Source organism: Cololabis saira, chromosome 3 (assembly GCF_033807715.1).
Source record: "Cololabis saira isolate AMF1-May2022 chromosome 3, fColSai1.1, whole genome shotgun sequence".
Taxonomy (NCBI): domain Eukaryota; kingdom Metazoa; phylum Chordata; class Actinopteri; order Beloniformes; family Belonidae; genus Cololabis; species Cololabis saira.
The window spans coordinates 53,810,733-53,838,180 of record NC_084589.1 but is presented as its reverse complement, the minus strand read 5'-3'; the positions used below and the strand labels follow the sequence as shown (position 1 = coordinate 53,838,180).

Here is a 27,448-nt window from a genome sequence, read left to right as displayed (position 1 = left end):
ACTGAAAATGTAATAAAATCTGCTCTTAACTCAATCAAAACTGTAATAAAACCCAATAATGTAATAAAATATCCTGATATTGTAATAACATTTTTACCGATAATGTAAAACCTTATTACATTATTGAGAATTTATTACACAGAACTAAAGTCTGTAATTTAAGCCAATAATCATTCTGGTGTTTAAATCAGCGTATAAAACATTCTTAGATCATTAAAACACTAAATGTAGAACTCTTACATTATCTGTAAATATTACATTATCAGTTTTGGAGAAAAAAAAAAGACCCAATGAAAATGTAATAAATTCCCAATAATTTAAGAAGGTTTTACATAAAAAATGTTATTACAAAATCAGTCAGGATATTTTATTACATTATTGGGTTTTATTACATTACAGGAAATGATTACGTTACAGTAAATTATAACGTTATAGTAAATTATAACGTTACAGTAAATTATAACGTTATAGTAAATTATAACGTTACAGGATATTATTACATTAGGAGCTACAAGGCGTCACATGATGGAGCTCATTGATCCGTCCCCCAGCTGATCGATCACATGACCCCGTGGGTCACATGACCCCGTCGGCGGGTCACATGACCCCGTGGGTCACATGATGCCGTTGGTCACATGATGCCGTTGGTCACATGATGCCGTTGGTCAGGTACTGGAAGCCGTCGTACAGCTTGGTGGTGATCGACCTCATTGATCCGTCCACCAGCTGATCGATCAATAACTGCAGCTGCTCCTCCGTCAGACTCATGTGGAACCGATCCTTCAGGGCCCGCATGGTGGACGAGCCGTGGAAGCAGGGCAGCTGGGAGCCTGAAAAGATCAATATCTGATCAATATCTGATCAATATCTGATCAATATCTGATCAATAAAATCCTTCAGGGGAGCTGGGAGCCTGGAACAGATCAATATCTGATCAATAACACCCTAACAGATCAATATCTGATCAATACATGATCAATATCTGATCAATGTAACCCCAACAGATCAATATCTGATCAATATCTGATCAATAAAACCCTTCAGGGGAGCTGGGAGCCTGGAACAGATCAATATCTGATCAATATCTGATCAATAACACCCTAACAGATCAATATCTGATCAATATCTGATCAATAACACCCTAACAGATCAATATCTGATCAATATCTGATCAATAACACCCTAACAGATCAATATCTGATCCATATCTGATCAATGTAACCCTAACAGATCAATATCTGATCAATACCTGATCAATAAAACCCTTCAGGGCAGCTGGGAGCCTGGAACAGATCAATATCTGATCAATATCTGATCAATAAAACCCTTCAGGGGAGCTGGGAGCCTGGAACAGATCAATATCTGATCAATAACACCCTAACAGATCAATATCTGATCAATACATGATCAATATCTGATCAATATAACCCTACAGATCAATATCTGATCAATAAACCCTTCAGGGGAGCTGGGAGCCTTGAACAGATCAATATCTGATCAATACATGATCAATAACACCCTACAGATCAATATCTGATAAATATCTGATCAATAACACCCTACAGATCAATATCTGATCAATAAAACCCTACAGATCAATATCTGATCAATAAAACCCTACAGATCAATATCTGATCAATATCTGATCAATAAAACCCTAACAGATCAATATCTGATCAATAAAACCCTACAGATCAATATCTGATCAATATCTGATCAATAAGACCCTACAGATCAATACATGATCAATATAACACTAACAGATCAATATCTGATCAATATCTGATCAATATTTGATCAATAACACCCTACAGATCAATATCTGATCAATATCTGATCAATATAACCCTACAGATCAATATCTGATCAATATCTGATCAGTAACACCCTACAGATCAATATCTCATCAATAAACCCTTCAGGGCAGCTGGGAACCTGAAACAGATCAATATCTGATCAATATATGATCAACTAGACAATTTCCTCGCAGAAATTTCGAGAGTGCCACGGAAGGACTCACGTATCGGCCAATCAGAAGAAGGGGCGGGGCTAATTTGTATATATAATATACAAATGTATGTACATATATATGTACATATATATATATATATATATATATATATATATATATATATATATATATATATATATATATATATATATATATATATATATATATATATATATATATATATATATATCCCATGAACCGGTTCCCAGCAGGACTGGGGATCATCTAAGGTCAAAAGGTCAGGGTTCAGATTCCTCCATTTTCCAGGTTAAAGTATATGAAGTCTGTACTGACTGGGTCATGTGACCAGTCATGACCAGTCATGCTCAGTCTAATCAGTCAGCAGCTGTGCTCTGGTTGCCCGGGCAACAAGAACCTCGACTTCAGAACATCCCGGGATGGCTGTGAGAAAAACCCCAGCTTTTGCCTTGTGACAAGTTCTCAAATAACTCTGACTTGTGAGAAAACCGTAGCTCGTAGCAGAAAAACAAAGACATCGTGAGAGAGACAGAACCCGGCAGATTCTGACAATCTTAATTTTATTCAGATATTCCTTAGAATGTGTTAGTAACGGCAGTTTGAAAACAAAGTGAGATTTGTTTGAAGAAAACTTTTGTTTATATTGCAGTCAATGGGGACTGAGGCAGGAATTGGCCCAGCTTCATCCCCCCCTGTTTAAATTTTGTGCATACCCCGCCTGTCAAAGTCACATTTTATGAATCCCAACATCTATGTCTACATTCTGACCAAAAATGATCTTTCTAGCTTTCACGGTTTGGCCGTGAGCTCGAGTTACAAATAAAAATTAAGGTCATTTTTTGACTGTTTCTCCCACTTTAAAAAATTAGAGCTCCACTCTAAATTTGACAAAAAAGTGATTTCCAGCCCTCGCTTGAGCACTCATGTCTTGAAAAGTGTACATTTTAGGAAAAAACTGTTTCAGGTTTGGAGAGAGAAGTTTTCCTCCGTTTTGAAGTTTGAATGACGTTTCTACGTGCAAGTATGAGAAAGATACGTGACTCAGAAAAAAGGGGAATTTTGTCTTTTTTTCTCGACATTTTCCCATCCGCTTTGAATGAGGCCATAGAAATACATGGGAAAATAGTTCCCCATTAGTTTGGAAATTTGGAAATGTTTTTGCACTTCGTGCAAAAACTATTTGTGCCATCGTTCTGAAAATCCACAGGACTGTAGTTAAATTCAGGGTCTTCAACTTTCTAAATCGGTTCAGAATTTTTCGAGTAACGGTGTGCGAGTGGTGAGGCCCCAAAGTTCTCCCAATGGGTTCCGAAACAGATCAATACATGATCAATAAAACCCTTCAGGGCAGCTGGGAGCCTGGGGGAGCAGGGGGGTTAGACAGGCAGCCAATCACAGAGCAGGAAGAGAGGGGGTGGGGTTAGAGAGAGGGGCGGGGTTAGAAAGAGGGGCGGGGTCAGAGAGGGGGCGGGGCCTCACCCTGCTGCATGGGGGCGGGGTTTAGAGAGAGAGGGGGCGGGGCCTCACCCTGCTGCATGATCTCCACCACCTGCAGGACTCGGTCCAGAGGGGGCGGGGTTAGAGAGGGTTAGGGGGCGGGGTTATAAAGGGGGCGGGGCCTCACCCTGCTGCATGATCTCCACCACCTGCAGGACTCGGTCCATGTGTTTTCTGGCAGCGATCAATCCCTGCAGCATCAGCATCTTAAAGTAGTTGAACATGTCGCCGTCGGGGCCGCCCATCACCTGCAGGACAAAACAGAGGGTTAAGACACCCAGAAATCACCTGTAAGACAAGACAGAAGGTTAAAACACCCATCACCTGCAAGACAAGAGGAGGGGTTAAAACACCCATCACCTGCAAGACAAGAGGAGGGGTTAAAACACCCGTCACCTGCAAGACAAGAGGAGGGGTTAAAACACCCGTCACCTGCCAGACGACACTGAGGGACCCATTCAAATGTCAAGAATTGATTCTTGATTCAAGAACATTTTCAGGTTTTTTCAGGTTTTTTTTCAGTTTTTTCAGGGTTTTTTCAAGTTTTTTCAGTTTTTTTCAGGTTTTTAAAAAAAAATTCAGATTTTTTTTCAAGTTTTTTCAGGTTTTTTTCAGGTCTTTTTCATGTTTTTTCATGTTTTTTCTGTTTTTTTTTCAAGTTTTTTCAGGTTTGAGGACTCGTCCTTCAGGGTGTCCTCCCCCCCCAACCTCCCCCCAGTAACCACGGTAACCCCCCCCCCCCCCCAACCCCCCCGGTGACTCACGTCCACGAACTCGGCCGTCAGCTTGAAGGCCGACGTCTCGAACCCGAGGTTCCGGGGAGACGATGAGAGGATGAAGCCGAAGTCGATGTGGATGATGTGGCCGTCGGCGTCCAGCAGGATGTTCCCGTTGTGCCTGGGGGGGAAAGGGGGCGGAGTTAGAGACATCAGGGGGGGAGGGGGGCGGAGTTAGAGACATCGGGGGGGGGGAGGGGGGAGTTAGAGACATCTCAGGGGGGGAGGGGGTGGGGGTTACCTGTCCTCATTATGTAATAATATTCATATAATATACCGTATTTTCTGGACTATAAGCCGCACCTGTATACAAGCCGCATCCGCGCTATATATAAAAAAAAAGATATTTAGCCGCAGATATTTCTGTTGTTAGATTAGATATTTACTACATGTACAGAAGGATTCTGAACTGTAATTGATGTACATGTTTGTACCTAAATAGATCTTTCCTAACAGTGTCTTTTAACACGGCAGCAACTTTGCTGATTAAAACGGGACAGAACCAAGAGAAAATAACTGGTTTTATTTATCTATTCATCTGTTTGAAATCTGATTCTACTTCTATCTGCTAAAGAAGAAGTAGCGTATTCTTCTTTGCTTTTATTTTGTCTTAGTTTTGATTCTAATTCTGGTTAGTGCGCCCCCTAGCGGTGGAAGAAAAATCCACAGAATAGCCGCACCTTTGTATAAGCCGCATGGTTGAAAACCTATGGAAAAAGTAGCGGCTTATTGTCCAGAAAATACGGTACATTAAATATTAGTATTTAAGCAGCACATCCCGCCAGGCCGTGGTTTACGATCATTATAGTTTATTATCGTCACAGCTGAGCGGCGTCTCCGGCCGACACAAAGTATACATACATATAATGAGCGTATACCACGGCCTGGAGTGATGTGTTGCTTTTATAAAACGATTACCAATAATGTAAATATGAAAGAGGAATACACAATCTATTCATGTAGTTTTTAATTAATCAGAAATACATATTATCCAGTAAAAATATCCCCACTGTGGAAGTATCAGGGAAAAAATATCTGAGAGGGGAAGATTTTTTTTTATTGTGCACTTCGAGAAAAAAGGCAAAATGTTGAGATCAATGTTGAAATATAATTTCAAGAATAATGTTGAAATTTCGCCTATTTTCTCAACATTTCAACTTTATTCAAGAAATTTTGACTTTTTTCTCGACATTTCAACTTTTTTCCTCGACATTTCAACTTTATTCACAAAATTTTGACTTTTTTCTTGACATTTCGGCTTTTTTATGCTAAGGCTTTAGAGCAGCAGCCGTGGTATAAGCTCGTTATACCACGGCTGAGGCTCGTTATACCACGGGGGGAAGCACCTGGGCGTTACTCACCTGTCCTTCACCTGCAGCAGGTAGCAGATGAGGCTGTAGCCGGCACAGCTCTGCACGAAGCTCCGCTGCGCCGACAGGAAGTTCTCGGTGGTGGCGGCTCCGTGCTCCTGCAGGAAGTAGTCGAGCAGCGCGAGCTGGCTCTGCTTCCTCACCTGGTGCAGAGACACGGCGTTCACTACCGGCTCAGTCACGTTCACTACCGGCTCAATCACGTTCACTACCGGCTCAATCACGTTCACTACCGATCAATCACGTTCACTACCGGCTCAATCACGTTCACTACCGGCTCAATCACGTTCACTACCGGCTCAATCACGTTCACTACCGGCTCAATCACGTTCACTACCGGCTCAATCACGTTCACTACCGGCTCAATCACGTTCACTACCGGCTCAATCACTACCGGATCAATCACGTTCACTACCGGCTCAATCCCGTTCACTACCGGCTCAATCACTACCGGATCAATCACGTTCACTACCGGCTCAATCCCGTTCACTACCGGCTCAATCACGTTCACTACCGGCTCAATCACGTTCACTACCGGCTCAATCACGTTCACCACCGGCTCAATCACGTTCACTACCGGCTCAATCACTACCGGCTCAATCACGTTCACTACCGGCTCAATCACGTTCACCACCGGCTCAATCACTACCGGCTCAATCTCGTTCACCACCGGCTCAATCACGTTCACTACCGGCTCAATCACGTTCACTACCGGCTCAATCACGTTCACTACCGGCTCAATCACGTTCACCACCGGCTCAATCACGTTCACCACCGGCTCAATCACGTTCACCACCGGATCAATCACGTTCACCACCGGATCAATCACGTTCACCACCGGCTCAATCACCACCGGCTCAATCTCGTTCACCACCGGCTCAATCTCGTTCACCACCGGCTCAATCACGTTCACCACCGGCTCAATCACGTTCACTACCGGCTCAATCACTACCGGCTCAATCACGTTCACTACCGGCTCAATCACCACCGGCTCAATCTCGTTCACCACCGGCTCAATCTCGTTCACCACCGGCTCAATCTCGTTCACCACCGGCTCAATCACGTTCACCACCGGCTCAATCACGTTCACCACCGGATCAATCACGTTCACCACCGGCTCAATCACGTTCACCACCGGCTCAATCACGTTCACCACCGGCTCAATCTCGTTCACCACCGGCTCAATCACCACCGGATCAATCACGTTCACCAGCGGCTCAGTCACGTTCACCACCGGCTCAATCACGTTCACCACCGGCTCAATCACGTTCACCACCGGATCAATCACGTTCACCACCGACTCAATCACGTTCACTACCGGCTCAATCACGTTCACCACCGGATCAATCACGTTCACCACCGGCTCAATCACGTTCACCACCGGCTCAATCACGTTCACCACCGGATCAATCACGTTCACCACCGGCTCAATCACGTTCACCACCGGATCAATCACGTTCACCACCGGCTCAATCACGTTCACCACCGGATCAATCACGTTCACCACCGGCTCAATCACGTTCACTACCGGATCAATCACGTTCACTACCGGCTCAATCTCGTTCACCACCGGCTCAATCTCGTTCACCACCGGCTCAATCTCGTTCACCACCGGCTCAATCACGTTCACCACCGGCTCAATCACGTTCACCACCGGATCAATCACGTTCACCACCGGCTCAATCACGTTCACCACCGGCTCAATCACGTTCACCACCGGCTCAATCTCGTTCACCACCGGCTCAATCACCACCGGATCAATCACGTTCACCAGCGGCTCAGTCACGTTCACCACCGGCTCAATCACGTTCACCACCGGCTCAATCACGTTCACCACCGGATCAATCACGTTCACCACCGACTCAATCACGTTCACTACCGGCTCAATCACGTTCACCACCGGATCAATCACGTTCACCACCGGCTCAATCACGTTCACCACCGGCTCAATCACGTTCACCACCGGATCAATCACGTTCACCACCGGCTCAATCACGTTCACCACCGGATCAATCACGTTCACCACCGGCTCAATCACGTTCACCACCGGATCAATCACGTTCACCACCGGCTCAATCACGTTCACCACCGGCTCAATCACGTTCACCACCGGCTCAATCACGTTCACCACCGGCTCAATCACGTTCACCACCGGCTCAATCACGTTCACCACCGGCTCAATCACGTTCACTACCGGCTCAATCACGTTCACCACCGGATCAATCACGTTCACCACCGGCTCAATCACGTTCACCACCGGATCAATCACGTTCACCACCGGATCAATCACGTTCACCACCGGATCAATCACGTTCACCACCGGCTCAATCACCACCGGCTCAATCTCGTTCGCCACCGGCTCAATCACGTTCACCACCGGCTCAATCTCGTTCACCACCGGCTCAATCACGTTCACTACCGGCTCAATCACCACCGGCTCAATCACGTTCACCACCGGCTCAATCACCACCGATCAATCACGTTCACCACCGGCTCAATCACTACCAGCTCAATCACGTTCACTACCGGCTCAATCACGTTCACCACCGGATCAATCACGTTCACTACCGGCTCAATCACGTTCACTACCGGATCAATCACGTTCACCACCGGCTCAATCACGTTCACTACCGATCAATCACGTTCACCACCGGCTCAATCACCACCGGCTCAATCACGTTCACTACCGGCTCAATCACGTTCACCACCGGCTCAATCACGTTCACCACCGGCTCAATCACGTTCACTACCGGCTCAATCACGTTCACTACCGGCTCAATCACGTTCACCACCAGTCAATCATCCCGCTAGCGGAGCAACGCTAGCGGAGCAGCGCTAGCGGAGCAGCGCTAGCGGAGCAGCTAGCTGGCTCTGTAACTCACCTGGTGCAGCGACACAGCGTTCACTACCGGCTCAATCATCCCGCTGTCCGACGACAGCACCAGGATCTTGTAGGGCTTGATCCAGAGGGGGACGCGCTCCTGCTGCCAGATGGCCTGGTGGGGGAGGGGGGGGGGGGACAGGTGAGGACCAGGGGGCGGGGCCTAACACCTGTGGTGATGATGTCACAGCCTCCTTACCTGCAGCGTCTGCAGCACCTGCGACGCTAGCAGCTCCTGACGAAGGTCGTCCCCGCACTTAACGATGACGGACAGCAGTCTCCAGTGGGGGAGGTGTCCGTACGGGGAGCCCTCCCTGATCCTCCTGGGGGGACACACACCTGTTAGCACCTGGGGGGGCACCTGTGCACCTGGAGGGAGGGGGGGGGGGGCACCTGTCTCTGCTCCTCTCCCTCCCTATCTGCTGCTGCTTTTGTCCTGTCTCGTCTTCAGAGCCTCTCCTTTTCACTCCTCCCAAACTCTACAATCATGGAATTGATTAACTGGTCTCTCAGCACAACCAGAAGTCAGGGGGTAAGGGAGCCCTCCTGCCCCCATGGGAGGTTTTTTTACTGGATACACAATGGATTCCTGGAAACATTGGAAACCGTTGTGTTTGGTGATTCTGTCTGTCGAGGACGTTGAAGATGCTTCATAATTGGATTTATGATAGCAGGATTTCTCCTGATCGGAGGAGGGGGATTCCTGGTCTACCGACAAACGCGTAAGTCGTCGACAGCTGTTCTGGCTCTTTCAGAGCTGCTGGACGTGGCTGAAGGATCAAGCAAGGTGATCAACTCTCAGACTTTAACGTTCGGGGAGCAAAGCCGTAAGCTGGATGTGATTCTCGAACAGAATCGCAGGCTGGCTGGCTTCTCCAAGATGGAGAAGACCTTGGAGAAGTTGGAAGCTCGGCTTGGCGGGAATTGATCACAAATTCGTCTGATTGGAGTCGCCATTGATGAACCCGAGACTGAAGGCAGACGGAAAATTACTGAGTCTGTCTGTTTGCAATATAATTGTTGATTCTATAATCTGACCTTGACAGGGCGGTTTGGCCGATCACTCTGGTCACAATCTCCCTGGTGGAATGTAAACAAGGTGGCTCTGCCCCCACTAGCCCTCCCCTCTCAGGAACATCTGTGGACCTGTTTCAGAACTGACCGAGCCGTCTGATAACATCAAGGACATTGGCTGAGGAGCAGCTCAGACCTACCTAACCTTCTCCTCCCAGACCTACCTAACCTTCTCCTCCCAGACCTACCTAACCTTCTCCTCCCAGACCTACCTAACCTTCTCCTCCCTACCTAACCTTCTCCTCCCAGACCTACCTAACCTTCTCCTCTCAGACCTACCTAACCTTCTCCTCCCAGACCTACCTAACCTTCTCCTCCCAGACCTCCCTAACCTTCTCCTCCCAGACCTACCTAACCTTCTCCTCCCAGACCTCCCTAACCTTCTCCTCCCAGACCTACCTAACCTTCTCCTCCCTACCTAACCTTCTCCTCCCAGACCTTCTCCTCCCAGACCTACCTAACCTTCTCCTCCCAGACCTACCTAACCTTCTCCTCCCAGACCTACCTAACCTTCTCCTCCCAGACCTACCTAACCTTCTCCTCCCAGACCTCCCTAACCTTCTCCTCCCAGACCTCCCTAACCTTCTCCTCCCAGACCTACCTAACCTTCTCCTCCCAGACCTACCTAACCTTCTCCTCCCAGACCTACCTAACCTTCTCCTCCCAGACCTACCTAACCTTCTCCTCCCTACCTAACCTTCTCCTCCCAGACCTACCTAACCTTTTCCTCCCAGACCTACCTAACCTTCTCCTCCCAGACCTACCTAACCTTCTCCTCCCAGACCTACCTAACCTTCTCCTCCCAGACCTACCTAACCTTCTCCTCCCAGACCTCCCTAACCTTCTCCTCCCAGACCTACCTAACCTTCTCCTCCCAGACCTACCTAACCTTCTCCTCCCAGACCTACCTAACCTTCTCCTCCCAGACCTACCTAACCTTCTCCTACCGGACCTACCTAACCTTCTCCTCCCAGACCTACCTAACCTTCTCCTCCCAGACCTACCTAACCTTCTCCTCCCAGACCTACCTAACCTTCTCCTCCCAGACCTACCTAACCTTCTCCTCCCAGACCTACCTAACCTTCTCCTCCCAGACCTACCTAACCTTCTCCTCCCAGACCTACCTAACCTTCTCCTCCCTACCTAACCTTCTCCCCCCAGACCTACCTAACCTTCTCCTCCCAGACCTACCTAACCTTCTCCTCCCAGACCTACCTAACCTTCTCCTCCCAGACCTACCTAACCTTCTCCTCCCAGACCTACCTAACCTTCTCCCCCCAGACCTACCTAACCTTCTCCTCCCAGACCTCCCTAACCTTCTCCTCCCTACCTAACCTTCTCCTCCCAGACCTACCTAACCTTCTCCTCCCAGACCTACCTAACCTTCTCCTCCCAGACCTACCTAACCTTCTCCTCCCTACCTAACCTTCTCCTCCCAGACCTACCTAACCTTCTCCTCCCAGACCTACCTAACCTTCTCCTCCCTACCTAACCTTCTCCTCCCAGACCTACCTAACCTTCTCCTCCCACGGTTCCTTCAGAGCTACAGCTGATGGATCCTCAGGATCTCTCTTGAAGGTTGTTGGAGCCACAGCTAGCTGCTCCGAGAGACGCCGCCTGGAACAGAGAGGGGTTAGAGGGGGGTTAGGACACGCCCACTACCGTGTCCCAGTCCCTGATGTCCCGGTGGGCGGGGCCTACCTGATGTCTCCTGCAGCGATGTAAACCGGCTCCTTCCCCTCCAGGCTGGTGATGCTGTCGACGGAGAACTGGCTGATGTTGTCACAGCTGCTGGTGTGTCCTTCTGGGAGCTGGAACAATAATAATAATAATAATAATAAAATATATATATACATATATATATATAACTAACCCTTCTGGGAGCTGGAACAATAATAATAATTATAATAATAAAATATATATATACATATATATATACCTAACCCTTCTGGGAGCTGGAACAATTTCAATTCAATTCAATTTTATTTATATAGCGTCTAATACAACAGAGTTGTCTCTAGACGCTTTACAGAGACCCATACCCAGAACATGACCCCCGAGCAGATATTACATAAACAATGGCAGGTAAAAAACTCCCCTAGTGGGAGAAAAACCTTAAGCCAAACAGTGGCAAGGAAAAACTCCCCTTTAGGAGGGAAGAAACCTTGAGCAGGACCAGGCTCATCAGGGGGGACCCTCCTGCCGAGGGCCAGACTGGTGGGTCAGGGACGGCAACAGCACAGCAGGCAGGTGGAAGCAGCAACGGGATGACCGGGGGTGGGGACCGCAGGCCAGCACACAGCTCCCGAAGCTCCGGCCCAATCAGCAAGTCCCAGGTTGGGGTGCAGGGTCAGGAAAAGACTTGTGCTCCGTAATGCAAGCTACAAGCCACCCATGGCCACCTGCAGGACAAAAGAGAGAAAAGGGAGGAGAAGGGGGGGGCAGCAACGGGATGACCAGGGGTGGGGACCGCAGGCCAGCACACAGCTCCCGAAGCTCCGGCCCAATCAGCAAGTCCCAGGTTGGGGTGCAGGGTCAGGGAAAGACTTGTGCTCCGTAATGCAAGCTACAAGCCACCCACGACCACCTGCAGGTTCCGGTGTCCGGCAAAGGATGCTGCAACATGGACAAAAGAGAGAAAAGGGAGGAGAAGGGGGGGCCAGCACAAGAAACTACAGGAGCGACTCTGACACACTAAAGTTTACACTACCTAGAGATTTACCAACACCAGCTAGAGGTTTACTAAACACTAACTATAGGCTTTACTAAACAGAAAGGTTTTAAGTTTAGTTTTAAAGGTGGAGGTGGAGTCAGCCTCCTTAACCCAGATTGGAAGTTGGTTCCAAAGTAATGGTGCCTGATAGCAGAACGCCCGCCCTCCAAATCTACATTTAGATACTCTAGGAACTACGAGTAAACCTGCACTCTGAGAACGGAGAGCTCTGACAGGAACATAAGGCACTATCAGGTCTTGCAAATAATGCGGAGCTAAGCCGTTTTGGGCTTTATACGCAAGTAATAAAATTTTAAATTGGATTCTGAATTTTACGGGTAACCAATGGAGCGACGCTAACACTGGAGAGACGTGGTCTCTCCTGCTAATTCCTGTCAGTACTCGTGCTGCTGCATTTTGGATCAGCTGGAGCCTATTCAGCAAATTACTTGGACATCCTGCTAACAACACATTACAGTAATCTAGTCTAGAAGATACAAACGCATGGACTAGTTTTTCTGCATCACTCTGTGAGAGGATTTTCCTAATCTTTGCAATATTACGGAGATGGAAAAAGGCTATTTTACAAACCTGATTGACATATGGTTTAAACGACAAATCCTGATCGAAAATAACACCAAGATTTCTCACAGTTGCACTGGAAGCCATCGCAACACCATCTAATCCCTTCCTAAGATGCTCTGGACCAAGAATGATAACCTCTGTTTTATCTGAATTTAGAAGCAGGAAATTTCTGGACATCCAGTCCTTGATGTCCCTAAGACATGCCTGAAGTTTAACTAACGGTTCTGTTTCATCCGGCTTCATAGACAAATAGAGCTGCGTATCATCAGCATAACAATGAAAGTGTATGCCGTGATTCTGGATTATACTTCCCAACGGCTGCATGTATAAACTGAACAAGATTGGCCCTAGCACTGAACCCTGCGGAACACCATAACAGACCCTTGACTGTTCTGAAGAAACCTCATGTACATGAACAAACTGGAACCTGTCAGATAGATATGATTTAAACCAACATAGAGCTGTCCCTTTAATCCCAACAACATGCTCTAACCTGTGCAGTAAAATGCCATGATCTATAGTGTCAAAAGCAGCACTGAGGTCCAGTAGAACCAGTATGGACACTAATCCCTTATCTGAGGCCATAAGGAGGTCATTCGTGACTCGAACAAGTGCTGTCTCTGTGCTATGATGCATTCTGAACCCTGACTGAAAGACTTCAAACAGATCATTTCTATACAAATAGTCACATAACTGGCTTGAAACTGCCTTTTCCAGAATTTTAGACACAAATGGAAGGTTGGAAATTGGTCTATAATTAGCTAAGGTGTCTGGGTCAAGAGAAGGTTTTTTAAGTAAAGGTTTAATTACTGCGACTTTGAAAACCTGTGGTACATATCCTAAACTTAGGGATAGGTTAATTTGGTCCAGTATTGTCGTACCAATAAGAGAAAAAACATGTTTGAATAGACGAGTCGGGATGGGGTCTAACATACATGTGGTTGACTTAGCTCTATTAACGAGTGAAGTCAGCTCAGGGAGGTCTATAGGATCAAAACAGTCTAGAGACAAGTCAGAGCCTAGGGAAGTCGCTAAAGCTGAAGAAACACCTACAACCGGCTGGTTGATTTCTTCTCTAATTCTCGCGATTTTACTGTTGAAGAAGCCCATAAAGTCCTCACTACTGAGAGCTGCAGGAATGCACGGCTCAACAGAGTTGTGACTCTTTGTCAGCCTGGCTACAGTGCTGAACAGAAAACGTGGGTTACTTTTGTTATCCTCTATCAGCGTTGAATAATAAGCTGTTCTGGCTTTGCGAATGGCTTTTTTATATACTATTAGAATATCTTTCCATTCACGATGAGAGTCTACAGACCTACAAGAGTACCACTTCCTTTCCATTTTACGCACGTTTTGTTTCAACATGCGGATATCTGAATTGTACCAGGGAGTTAAGCTCCTGTGGCTAGAAACCCTCCTTTTCAAAGGAGCAACTTCATCTAAAGCTGAATGCAACAAATCAGCAGTGTTACTAGCAAGGAAATCAACATCTGCAGAGGTAGAACCCAGGTCACTGGCCTCGACTACATCACTATTTCGCACTGTCGTAAGATAAGCAATGGCCTCCCTAAATTTAACAATAACTTCATCAGACAAACATCTGCTAAAATAATACCTCCTATTTTGCACTTCAACATCAACAAAATTAAATTCAAACGTTATTAAGTAATGGTCGGATAAAAGGGAGTTTACAGGTGACACCAACAGACCATCAGTTTCAACACCGTAGGTGAGAACGAGATCGAGAGTATGATTAAAACAGTGCGTCGGTTTATCCACTTTTTGTGAGATACCCATTGATTCTAGAAGAGAATCGAAGGCTAATTTAAGATTATCGCTTTCAACATCCATATGAATGTTAAAATCACCCACTATGATGAATTTATCTGTGCTGATCAATAATCCAGAAAGGAAATCTGAAAATTCAGACAAAAACTCCAGATACGCACCAGCAGGGGGCCGGTACACTACCACTAACACAACTGGCTTCTCTGATTTCCGGCTCGGAAATTTCAGACCAAGCATGAGGCTTTCAAATGTATTATAGTTGCACTTGGGTTCAATTTTTGTTTGGAGACCGGAGTTATAAATTGCTGCGACTCCTCCGCCTCGGCCCGTGCTTCTAGGAATGTGATGATTAAAGTAGCCGGGCGGAGTTGATTCATTCAAACTAACATACTCTTCCTCCTGTAACCATGTTTCTGTTAAGCAGAAAATATCACTCCTGCTCTCTGTAATTATATCATTTACTAACAGAGACTTAGAGCTTAATGATCGTATATTTAGTAGTCCGCATCTAATTTTTCGGTCTGTAATTGGTACCAAATGTGCATTGGTTTTAATTTTTACAAGGTTATCTTGGTTAACGCCTCTATAACGCTGCACCTGGTGAACTTTTGGAGGGCGGGGAACTGCAACCACTTCTATTTTGCTAGGCACCTGGCCAGAGTCGCCAATATCATGTAATCCTACAGTTTTAGAGTCGCTAATTACATAATGCAATCCTACAGTTTTGTTGGCAGGCGTTGGTCCTTGAGAAGCAACAGATGTGTCGCTGAGCCCTTTAAGACTACCCTTCCTCCGAACCGTCACCCAGCTGCCCTGCCTGGCCGGCTGCCGGGGAGCTGCAGGGGAGCGGTTACGCTCAGCTGCTACGGGCCGGCCCGCAGAGGATTCTATCGGACTATGGTCTAGTTGGCCAAACCGGACCTCTAACTGACTAAGCCTCGCCTCCAGCCCTGTTAAACTACAGCTCTGCATCCTGGCCTGGACCCTGCATTGTCAGGGGGAGTGTCTAATAACATTGGCCAGATTTCTAGACATGAGAGCTGCACCATCCCGGGTGGGATGAATGCCGTCCCTTCTAATCAGACCGGGCTTTCCCCAGAATGTCTCCCAGTTGTCAATAAAGTCCACGTCGTTTTCTGAACACCACTGAGACAACCAGCGGCGGAGCGAGAGCATGCGACTAAACATGTCATCGCTGGTCAGATTGGGGGAACAATAATAATAATAATAATAAAATATATATATATATATATATATATATATATATATATATATATATATATATATATATATATATATACCTAACCCTTCTGGGAGCTGGAATAATAATAATAATAATAATAATAATAATAATAATAATAAAATATATATATATATATATATATATATATATATATATATATATATATATATACCTATCCCTTCTGGGAGCTGGAACAATAATAATAATAATAAAAATAAATATACACAGCTGCTGGTGTGTCCTTCTGGGAGCTGGAACAAAAATAATAATAATAATAATAAAATATATATATACATATATATATACCTATCCCTTCTGGGAGCTGGAACAATAATAATAATAATAATAATAAAATATATATATACATATATATATACCTATCCCTTCTGGGAGCTGGAATAATAATAATAATAAAAATAATAAAATATATATATATACATATATATATATACCTAACCCTTCTGGGAGCTGGAATAATAATAATAATAATAATAATAATAATAATAATAATATCTATATATATATATATATATATATATATATATATATATATATATATATATATACATACATACCTATCCCTTCTGGTAGCTGGAGAATAATAATAATAAAATATATATATATATATATATATATATATATATATATACATATATATATATATATACATCCCTTAGGTTTTTACCAACATGGAATTAACCATTAATATATATGCAGTTAGAGAGTTAAACAACTAAGTATTTCTGAGCCTGTTTACTACAAGAGTATAATCAAATTCTACAGCAGTTTAATAAAGTAATAAAAAATAAAGTGCTGTAATGATGATCCAGTTCTAGACCTGGTTCTGGTTCTGACCCTGGTTCTGGCGGGTCTACCCACCTCCACCTGCAGCGTTCCGATGTCGTCCGTGGACCAGGCCTCCTCGTCGTTGTCGTAGTTCGGGACGACGGAGAAACTCCCGGCTCTCTGGTCCGTCAGGAAGTCCGGAAGGTTCTCCACCGACCGGGTCACCCGGATCCGGTTCTCCGGGATCCGGGCCGGAACCGTCGACGTCTCAAAGTTCTCACACTCCAGAACCTCCACGTAGATCAGGTAGGGGGCCTGGGGGGTCAGAGGTCACATGACTGGTCAGGTAGGGGGCCTGGGGGGTCAGAGGTCACATGACTGGTCAGGTAGGGGGTCAGAGGTCACATGACTGGTCAGGTAGGGGGTCAGAGGTCACATGACTGGTCAGGTAGGGGGCCTGGGGGGGACAGGGGTCAAAGGTCACAGTCCAGGACCTCAGGACGAAAGAATGCACGCACGCAAGAAAGAAAGAACGCACGCTCGCACATACGCACGAAAAAACCCACGCACGCAAGAAAGAACGCACGCACGCAAGAAAGAAAGAACGCACGCTCGCACTCACATACGCACGAAAGAACGCACGCACGAAAAAATGCACGTACGCACGAAAGAACGCACGCTCGCAAGAAAGAACACTCGCTCGCACTCACATACGCACGAAAGAACGCACGCACGAAAGAACGCACGCTTGCAAGAACGAACACACGCTTGCTCGCACATACGCACGAAAGAACGCACGCACGAAAAAACGCACGTACGCACGCACGCAAGAACGCTCGCTCGCAAGAAAGAACACTCGCTCGCACTCACATACGCACGAAAGAACGCACGCACGAAAGAACGCACGCTTGCAAGAACGAACACACGCTTGCTCGCACATACGCACGAAAGAACGCACGCACGAAAAAACGCACGTACGCACGCACGCACGCAAGAACGCTCGCTCGCAAGAAAGAACACTCGCTCGCACTCACATACGCACGAAAGAACGCACGCACGAACGCACGAACGAACGCAAGCACGCACGGAAGAACGCACGCACAAAGAACACATGCACGCAAAAACGCACGCATGCAAGAAAGAACGCACGCTCGCTCGCAAGAAAGAACACACGCACGAAAGAACGCACACTTGCTTGCTCGCACGCACAAAACAACACACGCACGCAAAAACGCACGCATGCAAGAAGGAACGCACGCTCGCTCACACGAAAGAACGCACACACGCATGCACGCTCGCTTGCATACTTTCGTGCGCACATACGCACGAAAGAACGCACGCTCGCTCGCACGCACATACGCACGAAAGAAAGCACGCACGCATGCACGCTCGCTCGCTCGTTACCTGTCGTTACTGGCTGTTTGATTGTTTGTTTCCTCACCTTGTCCTTGCAGTTGAGCGTTAACGTCGTTACTTGTCGTTACCTGTCTTTACCGGTTGTTTGATTGATTGTTTCCTCACCTTCTCCTTGGAGTTGAGCGTTAACGTCGTTACCCATCAGGTAAAGGTATTGGTTTGTTTCCTCACCTTGTCCTTGGAGTTGAGCGTTAACGTCGTTACTTGTCGTTACCTGTCTTTACCGGTTGTTTGATTGATTGTTTCCTCACCTTCTCCTTGGAGTTGAGCGTTAACGTCGTTACCCATCAGGTAAAGGTATTGGTTTGTTTCCTCACCTTGTCCTTGGAGTTGAGCGTTAACGTCGTTACCCATCAGGTAAAGGTATTGGTTTGTTTCCTCACCTTGTCCTTGCAGTTGAGCGTTTACGTCGTTACCGGTTGTTTGATTGATTGTTTCCTCACCTTGTCCTTGGAGTTGAGCGTTAACGTCGTTACCCATCAGGTAAAGATATTGGTTTGTTTCCTCACCTTGTCCTTGGAGTTGAGCGTTAACGTCGTTACCCATCAGGTAAAGGTATTGGTTTGTTTCCTCACCTTGTCCTTGGAGTTGAGCGTTTACGTTGTTACCCATCAGGTAAAGGTATTGGTTTGTTTCCTCACCTTGTCCTTGCAGTTGAGCGTTTACGTCGTTACCCATCAGGTAAAGGTATTGGTTTGTTTCCTCACCTTGTCCTTGGAGTTGAGCGTTTACGTCATTACCTGTCGTTACCGGTTGTTTGATTGATTGTTTCCTCACCTTGTCGTTGGAGTTGAGCGTCTACGTCGTTACTCATCAGGTAAAGGTATTGGTTTGTTTCCTCACCTTGTCCTTGGAGTTGAGCACCACGGCCTGCGAGTGCGGCACTCGGACCACGTGGTGGTCGAAGGCGGCCGTGGGCAGCCAGACTCGGGCCGGCAGCTTGTGGTTGAGCAGCGACAGCTCGGAGCTCAGACGCTGGGTCTTCTGCTCCTTGGTGGGAAGAGTGGCCAGACGCTTCCCGATGCCCATCAGGGACTTGATGAACTCCCGCTGGGGGGCCAGGCGGACCGGCTGGGGGGGGAGAGAGGTGGAGTTAGACGGGGGGGCGGGGCCAGGGCTGGGGGCGGGGCCAGGGCCCGAGTCCACTCAGACAGAGGAGGGCAGTCGTCTGTGTTTCAGGTTCAAGGTCAGAAACAATGAAATGTTTAATCAGAACTGGAACCTGAGACACAGGCAAGCAGCCAATCAATCAAGTAATCAGTGGGCGGAGCCACGACGACTAGTCCAATCAGAATCAGAGGGGTCGGTCCACCGACGGGGGTTTCCCTCGACGGTGGACCGACCCAGAACCAACACCAAAACCAAGACCAAAACCACAGATTTCATTTCCCAGATTGCACCGTGCCGGTCCAGACGAGGAACCTAAACTTACGGGACCAGAACCAGAACCAGGACCCGAGTCCGGGCTTTCGGAGCTGGAGCTTCCATCCTGGGGGTCAGAGGAAGAACAGGTTTGTCTTGGTCTCACGACTCACCTGCATCCCCTACAGGTGACACCCCACCTACAGGTGACCCCCCACCTGTCTTCAGGGACCAGCTGACCTGCTGGATTAGGACTAAGACTGGACCATCTGGTCCAGGACACCAAGAGGACCCTTCTGGATCTGCCTAGCCCTGCAATGCCTTGCATTGCCTAACCTTGACTTGCCTAGCCTTGACTTGCATTGCCCTGCATTACCTAACCTTGACTTGCCTAACCTTGACTTGCCTAACCTTGTGAAGGGAGAAAAAATATGTTTTGTGTCCTGAAGATGTCCTGAATTCCCAAAACACCGCTATGCACCTGTTGTTTATGTAACTGTGAGAGAAGCGCTAGTTCACACGGGAACGAGGGCTTATTGTGAGAGCTTGCGGGCGGGCTTGAGTGAAAGGTATAAAAGACAGAAAGCCGGAAGTTTGGATTCAGAGTCTGCTGTGGGTCTAGTGCAGGACGCCCAGCGCGGCTTTTTTCTTGGCTTACTCTATCAGGACTGTTCGGCTCTCCAGTCCGTGTCGAGGTAAGATAGGCCTTAAAACCTTTGTAGTTGTGTGTGAGGAATATTGCTCTGCCATTTGCGGGGGATAACTTAGCACCTTATCGTAGCAAACGAGTAGTGTTGTGGATGTCTTCTATGTAAATGCTTTTCTTGCTGGTAATAAAGATCCATATGTCATTATAGCAAAAGTGAGTTGTGTGTGTGATTCATTTTGGTGCAGCCGACCACTCTAGAACCTTAAAGGGAGATTTTCTCCCAAAACACCTTGTCTTGCCTAACCTTGCCTAACCTTGCCCTGCCTAGCCTTGCCTTACCCTGCATTACCTAACCTTGACTTGACTTGCCTAACCTAGCCCTGCACTGTCCTACATTGCCTAGCCTTTCTTTGCATTGCCCTGCCTAGCCTTGGCTAGGCTAGTCTTGCCTTGCATTGCATTGACCTGCATTGCCTAACCTTGCATTGCCCTGCCTAGCCTTGCCTAGCCTTACGTGGCCTTGCCTTGTCTTGCGTAGCCTTGCCTAGTATTGCCTTGCTTTGCCTTACGTGGCCTTGCCTTGTCTTGCGTAGCCTTGCCTAGCCTAGCCTAGCCTAGCCTAGTATTGCCTTGCTTTGCCTTACGTGGCCTTGCCTAGCCTAACTTTGCCTAGCATTACCTAGCCTGGCCTATGTATTTTAGGATAATATGCAGCCGCCGGTCTCTCCTTGCAGCGCCGGACTCTTATACCGGGAGTGGTAGAACTTGGACTGTCCCCGACCTGTGTGCAGGTGTCCCTCCCCCGTCCCCCCGTCCCCCCGTCCTCACCTCGTCCTGGCTGCTCTCCACCTTGGGGTTGCTACTCGTCCTCTTCAGGTTGCTGCTGAGGCTAATGCTAACGGTGGCGTCAGACTTGGAGCGCTGGTGCGTCCGTTTGGACGGGGACAGGCCGTGCTCCGCGCTAGCGCCGCTAGCGGGGGCCGCCGCCAGGGCCGGGCAGAAGGGCGTTAGCGTCAGCGGCTCCCGCCGGCTCCGCGGCCCCGACGGCTTCAGCTCGTCAGACAGGATTAGCTTCCGTAGCCTAGCGCCGCGGGAGTGGCGCTGCGTGGAGATGTGCATGTCGGAGCTGTAGGCGCCGAGCAGCCACGCGCACGTCAGGCTAAAGGAGATGCTCTGGCGGCAGCGGTGAACCTGGGGGGACACGTTAGGACACATTAGCATTAGCGTGGCTAAAGACGTAGCAGCCGTGGCTACAAACGTAGCAGCTGTGGCTACAAACGTAGCAGCCGTGGCTACAGACGTAGCAGCCGTGGCTACAGACGTAGCAGCCGTGGCTACAGACGTAGCAGCCGTGGCTACAGATGTAGCAGCCGTGGCTACAGACGTAGCAGCCGTGGCTACAGACGTAGCAGCCGTGGCTACAGACGTAGCAGCCGTGGCTACAGACGTAGCAGCCGTGGCTACAGACGTAGCAGCCATGGCTACAGACGTAGCAGCCATGGCTACAGACGTAGCAGCTGTGGCTACAGACGTAGCAGCCGTGGCTACAGACGTAGCAGCCGTGGCTACAGACGTAGCAGCCGTGGCTACAGACGTAGCAGCCGTGGCTACAGACGTAGCTACCACCACCAGTGAAGATGTGAATGAATGAATAATGATGGTTTTTGTCTAATGTTCATGATTGAAACTGTTTATTGACAATGTTGCGGTTTCCAAAATTATGAAGTAAAGTTTCGATTATTCACTAAATTAATCGGTGCTAAAACCAAACTGTCAAAACGGAAACTTATGAGCTGAAAGAATTTTAAAAAGATAGCTAAAACAACAAATACGTGGTTTGAACCTAAAATAATTTCCAAAAGACTCTTAGTCGACGGGAAAATAATAAAAAATAGTAATTTAATTTTAGTAAGTAATTTAAGGCTAAAAGCAAAATGGGACAAAGTTCCAGCCAAAAAGTGTTTCGATGGGAAATTGGAAAGTGCAGAAAAAGGAGCTGCTGCAAAGTTGCAGGGCCAAAGGTCATGGAGTGTGTGTGTGTGTGTGTGTGTGTGTGTGTGTGTGTGTGTGTGTGTGTGTGTGTGTGTGTGTGTGTGTGTGTGTGTGTGTGTGTGTGTGTGTGTGTGTGTGTGTGTGTACGTGTGTGTGTGTGTGTGTGTACGTGTGTACGTGTGTGTGTGTGTGTGTACGTGTGTGTGTGTGTGTGTGTACGTGTGTGTGTGTGTGTGTACGTGTGTACGTGTGTGTGTGTGTGTGTGTGTGTGTGTGTGTGTGTGTGTGTGTGTGTGTGTGTGTGTGTGTGTGTGTGTGTGTGTGTGTGTGTACGCGTGTGCGTGTGCGTGTGCGTGTGCGTGTGTGTGTGTGTAAGCGCACTGCGTGTCCTGTCTGGCTGCCCGTTCACCAGGAGCTGCGTGGGTGAGAGGTGAATCCTGAGAGCGAAGTGTCCTCTCACTTTGGGACTAGATGTCCGTGGGTTGAGTGTTGAATTTCCTATGAATCTCTCTGTTGACATTTTTGTTGAAATGATACAAATAACTGGCTTCTTGATGTGGTCTGTGTCTGACGAGTAGGGGTGGGCAAAAATATTCATACTTCAATATATCGTGATACATAGTCTCCCGATACGATATCGATATCCAACGTATGTATCGCGATATTTTGCCGTATCAATATTTTTGCTCACCCCTAGCTGTACTGTATTTTTGTGATTTCAATTTCAGTGTGGGTGATTTTATTCTGAGTATTTTGTATCTAAGAATAATGCACACACTGCACTTTTTATTGTGTTTCAGTGTTTTTTCATGCAAATATGTTGCATAATTAAAATGGAAAGTTTGAATTACATTGTTTTGACTCAGTCTGTCCAATGAATTATCACTATCGTCTAATGTACATTTGTACAACTTGGATTTTAACATGTGTAATGCATTTTTAAATTTTTCTGTGAACTATGTAGAATATCGCGATATATCGGGATTTATCGCATAATCGGGATATCGCAATTTGTATCGTATCGTGGCTCAAGTATCGTGATGTGTATCGTCTCGTGAGGTCCTTCCCCATACCCACCCCTAGTTACAGGTGTGATACAGGTGTGCTACAGATGAGCGTTAGCAGCATTAGCACGTACCACGTAGGGCTTGATGGCGTCGCCCACGTCCTCGTCCCCGTGCACGTAAAAGGTGTGATACAGGTGTGATACAGGTGTGTTACAGGTGAGCGTTAGCAGCGTTAGCAGCGTTAGCAGCATTAGCAGCGTTAGCAGCATTAGCAGCATTAGCAGCGTTAGCAGCATTAGCAGCGTTAGCAGTGTTAGCGGCGGTACCCACCACGTAGGGCTTGATGGCGTCGCCCACGTCCTCGTCCCCGTGCACGTACATGTTGAGCAGCTGCGGCAGGTAGAAGTCCACCTGCGCGTGGGGGAAGGAGAAGAGGCGGTTGCCGATGTACGCCTGCACCCCCGGCTCCTTGGAGCTGTGCAGGTACGAGATCGCCATGGAGACGGAGAACAGCCGCGACTCGAACAGCCGCAGCAGCCACGACTCCGACGACTTGGACGGGTTGCTGCGCTGGCGCCGCTTGGGCGCGCTCTTCACCGCCGCAGCGGGGCCCTCGGCCGCCGGGGCGGGGTCCTGGGGGTCCGGGGGGCCCGGGGGGGCCTTGGGGTCCGGGGGGGGACCCCCAGGGGGGACAGGGACCTGGTCCTGGACCGGGACCTGGACCCGCGTCAGCACCTCCTCACACGCCCGCCGCGCCACCTCCGCGTCGATCACCAGCTGCAGCTCGGACACGCCCTCGCTGATGACGCCCAGGGGCGGGGCCGAGGGGGGGGCGGGGCTGGAGGACGGGGAGGACGAGGGGGCGGGGCCAGAGGACAAGGGGGCGGGGCTGGAGGACGGGGAGGACAAGGGGGCGGGGTCAGATGACGGGGAGGGGCATGCGGACGAGGGGGAGGGGCTGTCCTGCTCAGGGGGCGGGTCCTCCATCACGCCCACCACCGGGAAGCTCCGCCTCCTGTGGAGACAGAGATGACATCAGCGGTTAGAGGTTGCTAGGAGACGGACCTACTCTGAAGTCACAAATGTTATGGATAAACACATCCCCTGGAGGGAAATTAAAGGTAAACGTCTTCCCTGGATTAAAAATAATTTCGGTAAAAACACTTTTTTCATAAACGGCAACATGTCTCTGGAATGAGCACTTCCCTCAAACTGATCTCAAATGAGAGGAGCTTTAACTTTCACCTGAAATCACACCTGTCCACTGGACATTTGCGTTTTATCTTTCTGTGGTTTGATTAGGGCTGGGCGATTTTGGACAAAAATAAAATCCAGATTTTTTTCTCTGAAAACCCGATTTTCGATTTCGATTTTTTTGGTAAAACTACAAAAGACAATGGAATAAATTGTTTCAAATATTTATTTTTAAAGAAAAATAGCAAACAAATTTCCCTATTGGGAATGAAGTGCAATTGAAAGATCCTGTAAATCCTCCTTGAGTTTAGTAAAGTGACAACATTTACAATTTTCTTGACCAAACAAAGACGACTAAATGGGCTCTGTCTGTAATGCAGCTGCAAAAAAGGAAAATCGATTTTCCGATTTTCCTTTTTTTAACATCGATTGTGATTAATAAATCCGATTTAGATTTAAAATCGATTAATCGCACAGCCCTAGGTTTGATCTGTGTTGAATGTTGAAGGGAGAAAAAATAAATTTTGTGTCCTGAAGATGCCCTGGATTCCCAAAACAGATTTAGTTTTTAGTCAGCCATGCACCTGCTGTTTATCATAGCAAATGCCTGTTTTTCTGTGAGAAAGAGCCTGGTTCGCACGGGATTTTGGTCCCGTGTGAGCCGAAACTTACTTTGAGAGCTTGGGGATGGGGGGGGCGAATAGGCCTTCCCCCCCCTCCGCAAGGTGCTGAGATAAAGGTATAAAGACGCGATAGCCGGAAGTTTGGATTCAGAGTCTGCCGTGGGTCAGTGCAGGACGCCCGGCGCGGTTTTTTCCTTGGCTTACTCTGTCAGGACTGTTCGGCTCTCCAGTCCCGTGTCGAGGTAAGAGAGGCCTTAAAACCTTTGTAGTTGTCTGTGATGAATATTGCTCAGCCATTTGCGGGGGATAACTTAGCACCTTATCGTAGCAAACGAGTAGTTTTGTGGATGTCTTCTATGTAAATGCTTGCTTTTTGCTAATAAATGTATTCATATCTTATAGCAAAGGCGAGGTGTGTGTGTGTGATTCATTTTGGTACAGCCGACCACTCCTAGAACCTAATTGAGATTTCTCCCAAAACAAATGTTTCTGTGTTTTTTGTTGTGTTTTGTCTTGTTTTCTTTTTTGCCGTTGCCGCGACCACGTTGCCGCGACGCTCTGCGTTGGTTTAGAGCAGAACCATAATCCAGGTTTAACAGTTGTGTGACAATTCTTTTCCTTGTACGGTTGATCTTTTCCTTGTACGTTCCTTGAACGGTAAAGGATGCCTAGATGTAATTTTGTCGTGATGGACCAGATATGATGTGTGAAGGTCAGTAACGGGGCCAACGCCATCGCCGCGACTCTGTTGCCGTGACCCCGTTGCCGCGACGCCACCGTTGCTGTGACGCCGTCGTGAACCTTCAGACTTCTCCGTCACTCCATTTCTCTGCGGTGCTAAACCCCCCGCGACCGCTGGTTAGCGATCTTTTTCTGAATGGTTTATCCGACTTTTCCGGTCACAGTGAATCAAAGAGATAAGGACAACTATTGTGCAAAAAAACAAAACAAAAAAAAAACAAAAAAAAAAAAAAATCACACATACATGAAGAAAAGAGGCTGAGAGTTCACGACTGCTTCAAACCGGAAACAGGAAATGCGTTGCTTCCAAGAACCAATCACAGCCCTTTCGTCTGCGTTTGGTCTGCGCGCCTCCACGCGGAGTTACATTTTTTGGGAGGTGTGTCAGGCGCGGCGTCAGGCGCGGCGTCAGGCGCGGCGTCAGGCGCGGCGTCAGGCGCGGCGTCAGGCGCGGCGTAGCTATGGCGTGGCGTGCACCGTGGGGGGCTTGTTGTGGCGCAACCTGCGGCGCAGGCTCGGTGTGGATTTAACGCAAAACCAGAATCCAGCCTTTATTACTAGCGCTGGGACGATACGGTAACTCACCATTCAATACTGTGGTGACACGTGGCCACGATAACCATAATATCAACATACACCATATCTACCATATTCCATATATTGTAAGAAATTTCATCAACGATATATCACGATAAATGTGACTGAAAAAGAAAAAATACCCATAAAAAGGAAAACGTCTGCAGTTCTGCATTTATTCAATGCCAAAACTTCCTACAATGTACAAAGAAAGTGCATTTTTTATATTTCCTCACTGCTGCTAGTCTGTAAATGTAAACTCTGAACAGTTGGACTAATTAAAGTGCATGAACAATAGTGCGGTGACAACCGCGTAAATCCATTATGTGTGTTGGAATAAAATATCCATATTTGCCGTCAGTTTATCCATTATTTATTGCGACAGAGACACAACAATATATTGCAATATGGATTTTTTTCCCCACCACTAAATGTATCTATTTTTTCATATATTGTATAATAATGAAGGTGACAAAGACTATCATTAATATTGTTGTTCTTGTAGTTATTACTGTTATATGCAGCATTTACAGGTGTGTGAGAGCCTTATACATTATGTATGTTTTATGTGAGAGAACTCTCAGTAACTCAGTTACTTTAGTAACTTAGTTACTTCATCAGCTGATCAGAACTCTCAGTAACTTAGTTACTTTAGTAACTTAGGAACGCGGATCAGCTGATCAGAACTCTGAAATCCGGATCAGGTCACGTGACCTAGAAACTGCTGCACTTTGGTCCAAAATTTATCTATAAACTAATAAACTCTAATAAACCCGTAAAACCTCAGTTTCTGATAAAAGGCAGAGTTTTAACCTGAGTTTCTGATAAAAGACAGAGTTTTAACCTCAGTTTCTGATAAAAAGACAGAGTTTTAACCTCAGTTTCTGGTTAAAAACAGAGTTTTATGGAGTTTATTTGTTTCTGCTTCAGTAACAGATTATTCCGTTAGCATTAGCATCGTTAGCTCGGGCCGGGTTGCAGCTACTTCCGGGTCACGTGCCGCCCAGGTGAGGCAGGTGAGTTTCCCGCGGGTCCAAGGCGGGAAGGCTCGGGAGGGTTCGGGAAGGTTCGGGCAGGTTCTCCTACCTGGAGACGCTTTAACGAGCAGGAAACCACGACTTCTGTCCCGTTAGCGGAGCCGAGCTTCTCATGGCGGCCGAGAGGGGGCGCTGCTTCCGGTCTGGG

At 47.4% G+C, this 27,448-nt stretch overlaps 1 protein-coding gene across 4 annotated transcripts; it reads right to left on the bottom strand.

Annotated features, from left to right (window-relative positions):
- Nucleotides 1–271: 271 nt before the first annotated feature.
- Nucleotides 272–27,448, bottom strand: pi4kb (phosphatidylinositol 4-kinase, catalytic, beta). 4 transcript variants are annotated; one of them, XM_061717831.1, is made up of 15 exons: nt 27,350–27,448; nt 23,460–24,144; nt 20,959–21,321; nt 19,552–19,608; nt 18,963–19,190; nt 16,797–17,018; nt 11,290–11,399; nt 11,101–11,205; nt 8,714–8,837; nt 8,516–8,629; nt 5,625–5,776; nt 4,252–4,384; nt 3,615–3,735; nt 646–830; nt 272–573 (listed from the first exon to the last, which is right to left on the bottom strand). In XM_061717831.1, exons 2-14 carry the CDS (start codon nt 24,114–24,116, stop codon nt 649–651), a joined length of 2,568 nt encoding a protein of 855 aa, XP_061573815.1. In that variant the 5' UTR covers nt 24,117–24,144; nt 27,350–27,448; the 3' UTR covers nt 272–573; nt 646–648. The 4 variants fall into 4 exon arrangements, with proteins under 4 accessions (XP_061573815.1, XP_061573814.1, XP_061573816.1 ...); XM_061717830.1 differs by having other exon boundaries at nt 273–830; XM_061717832.1 differs by lacking the exon at nt 19,552–19,608 and having other exon boundaries at nt 274–830.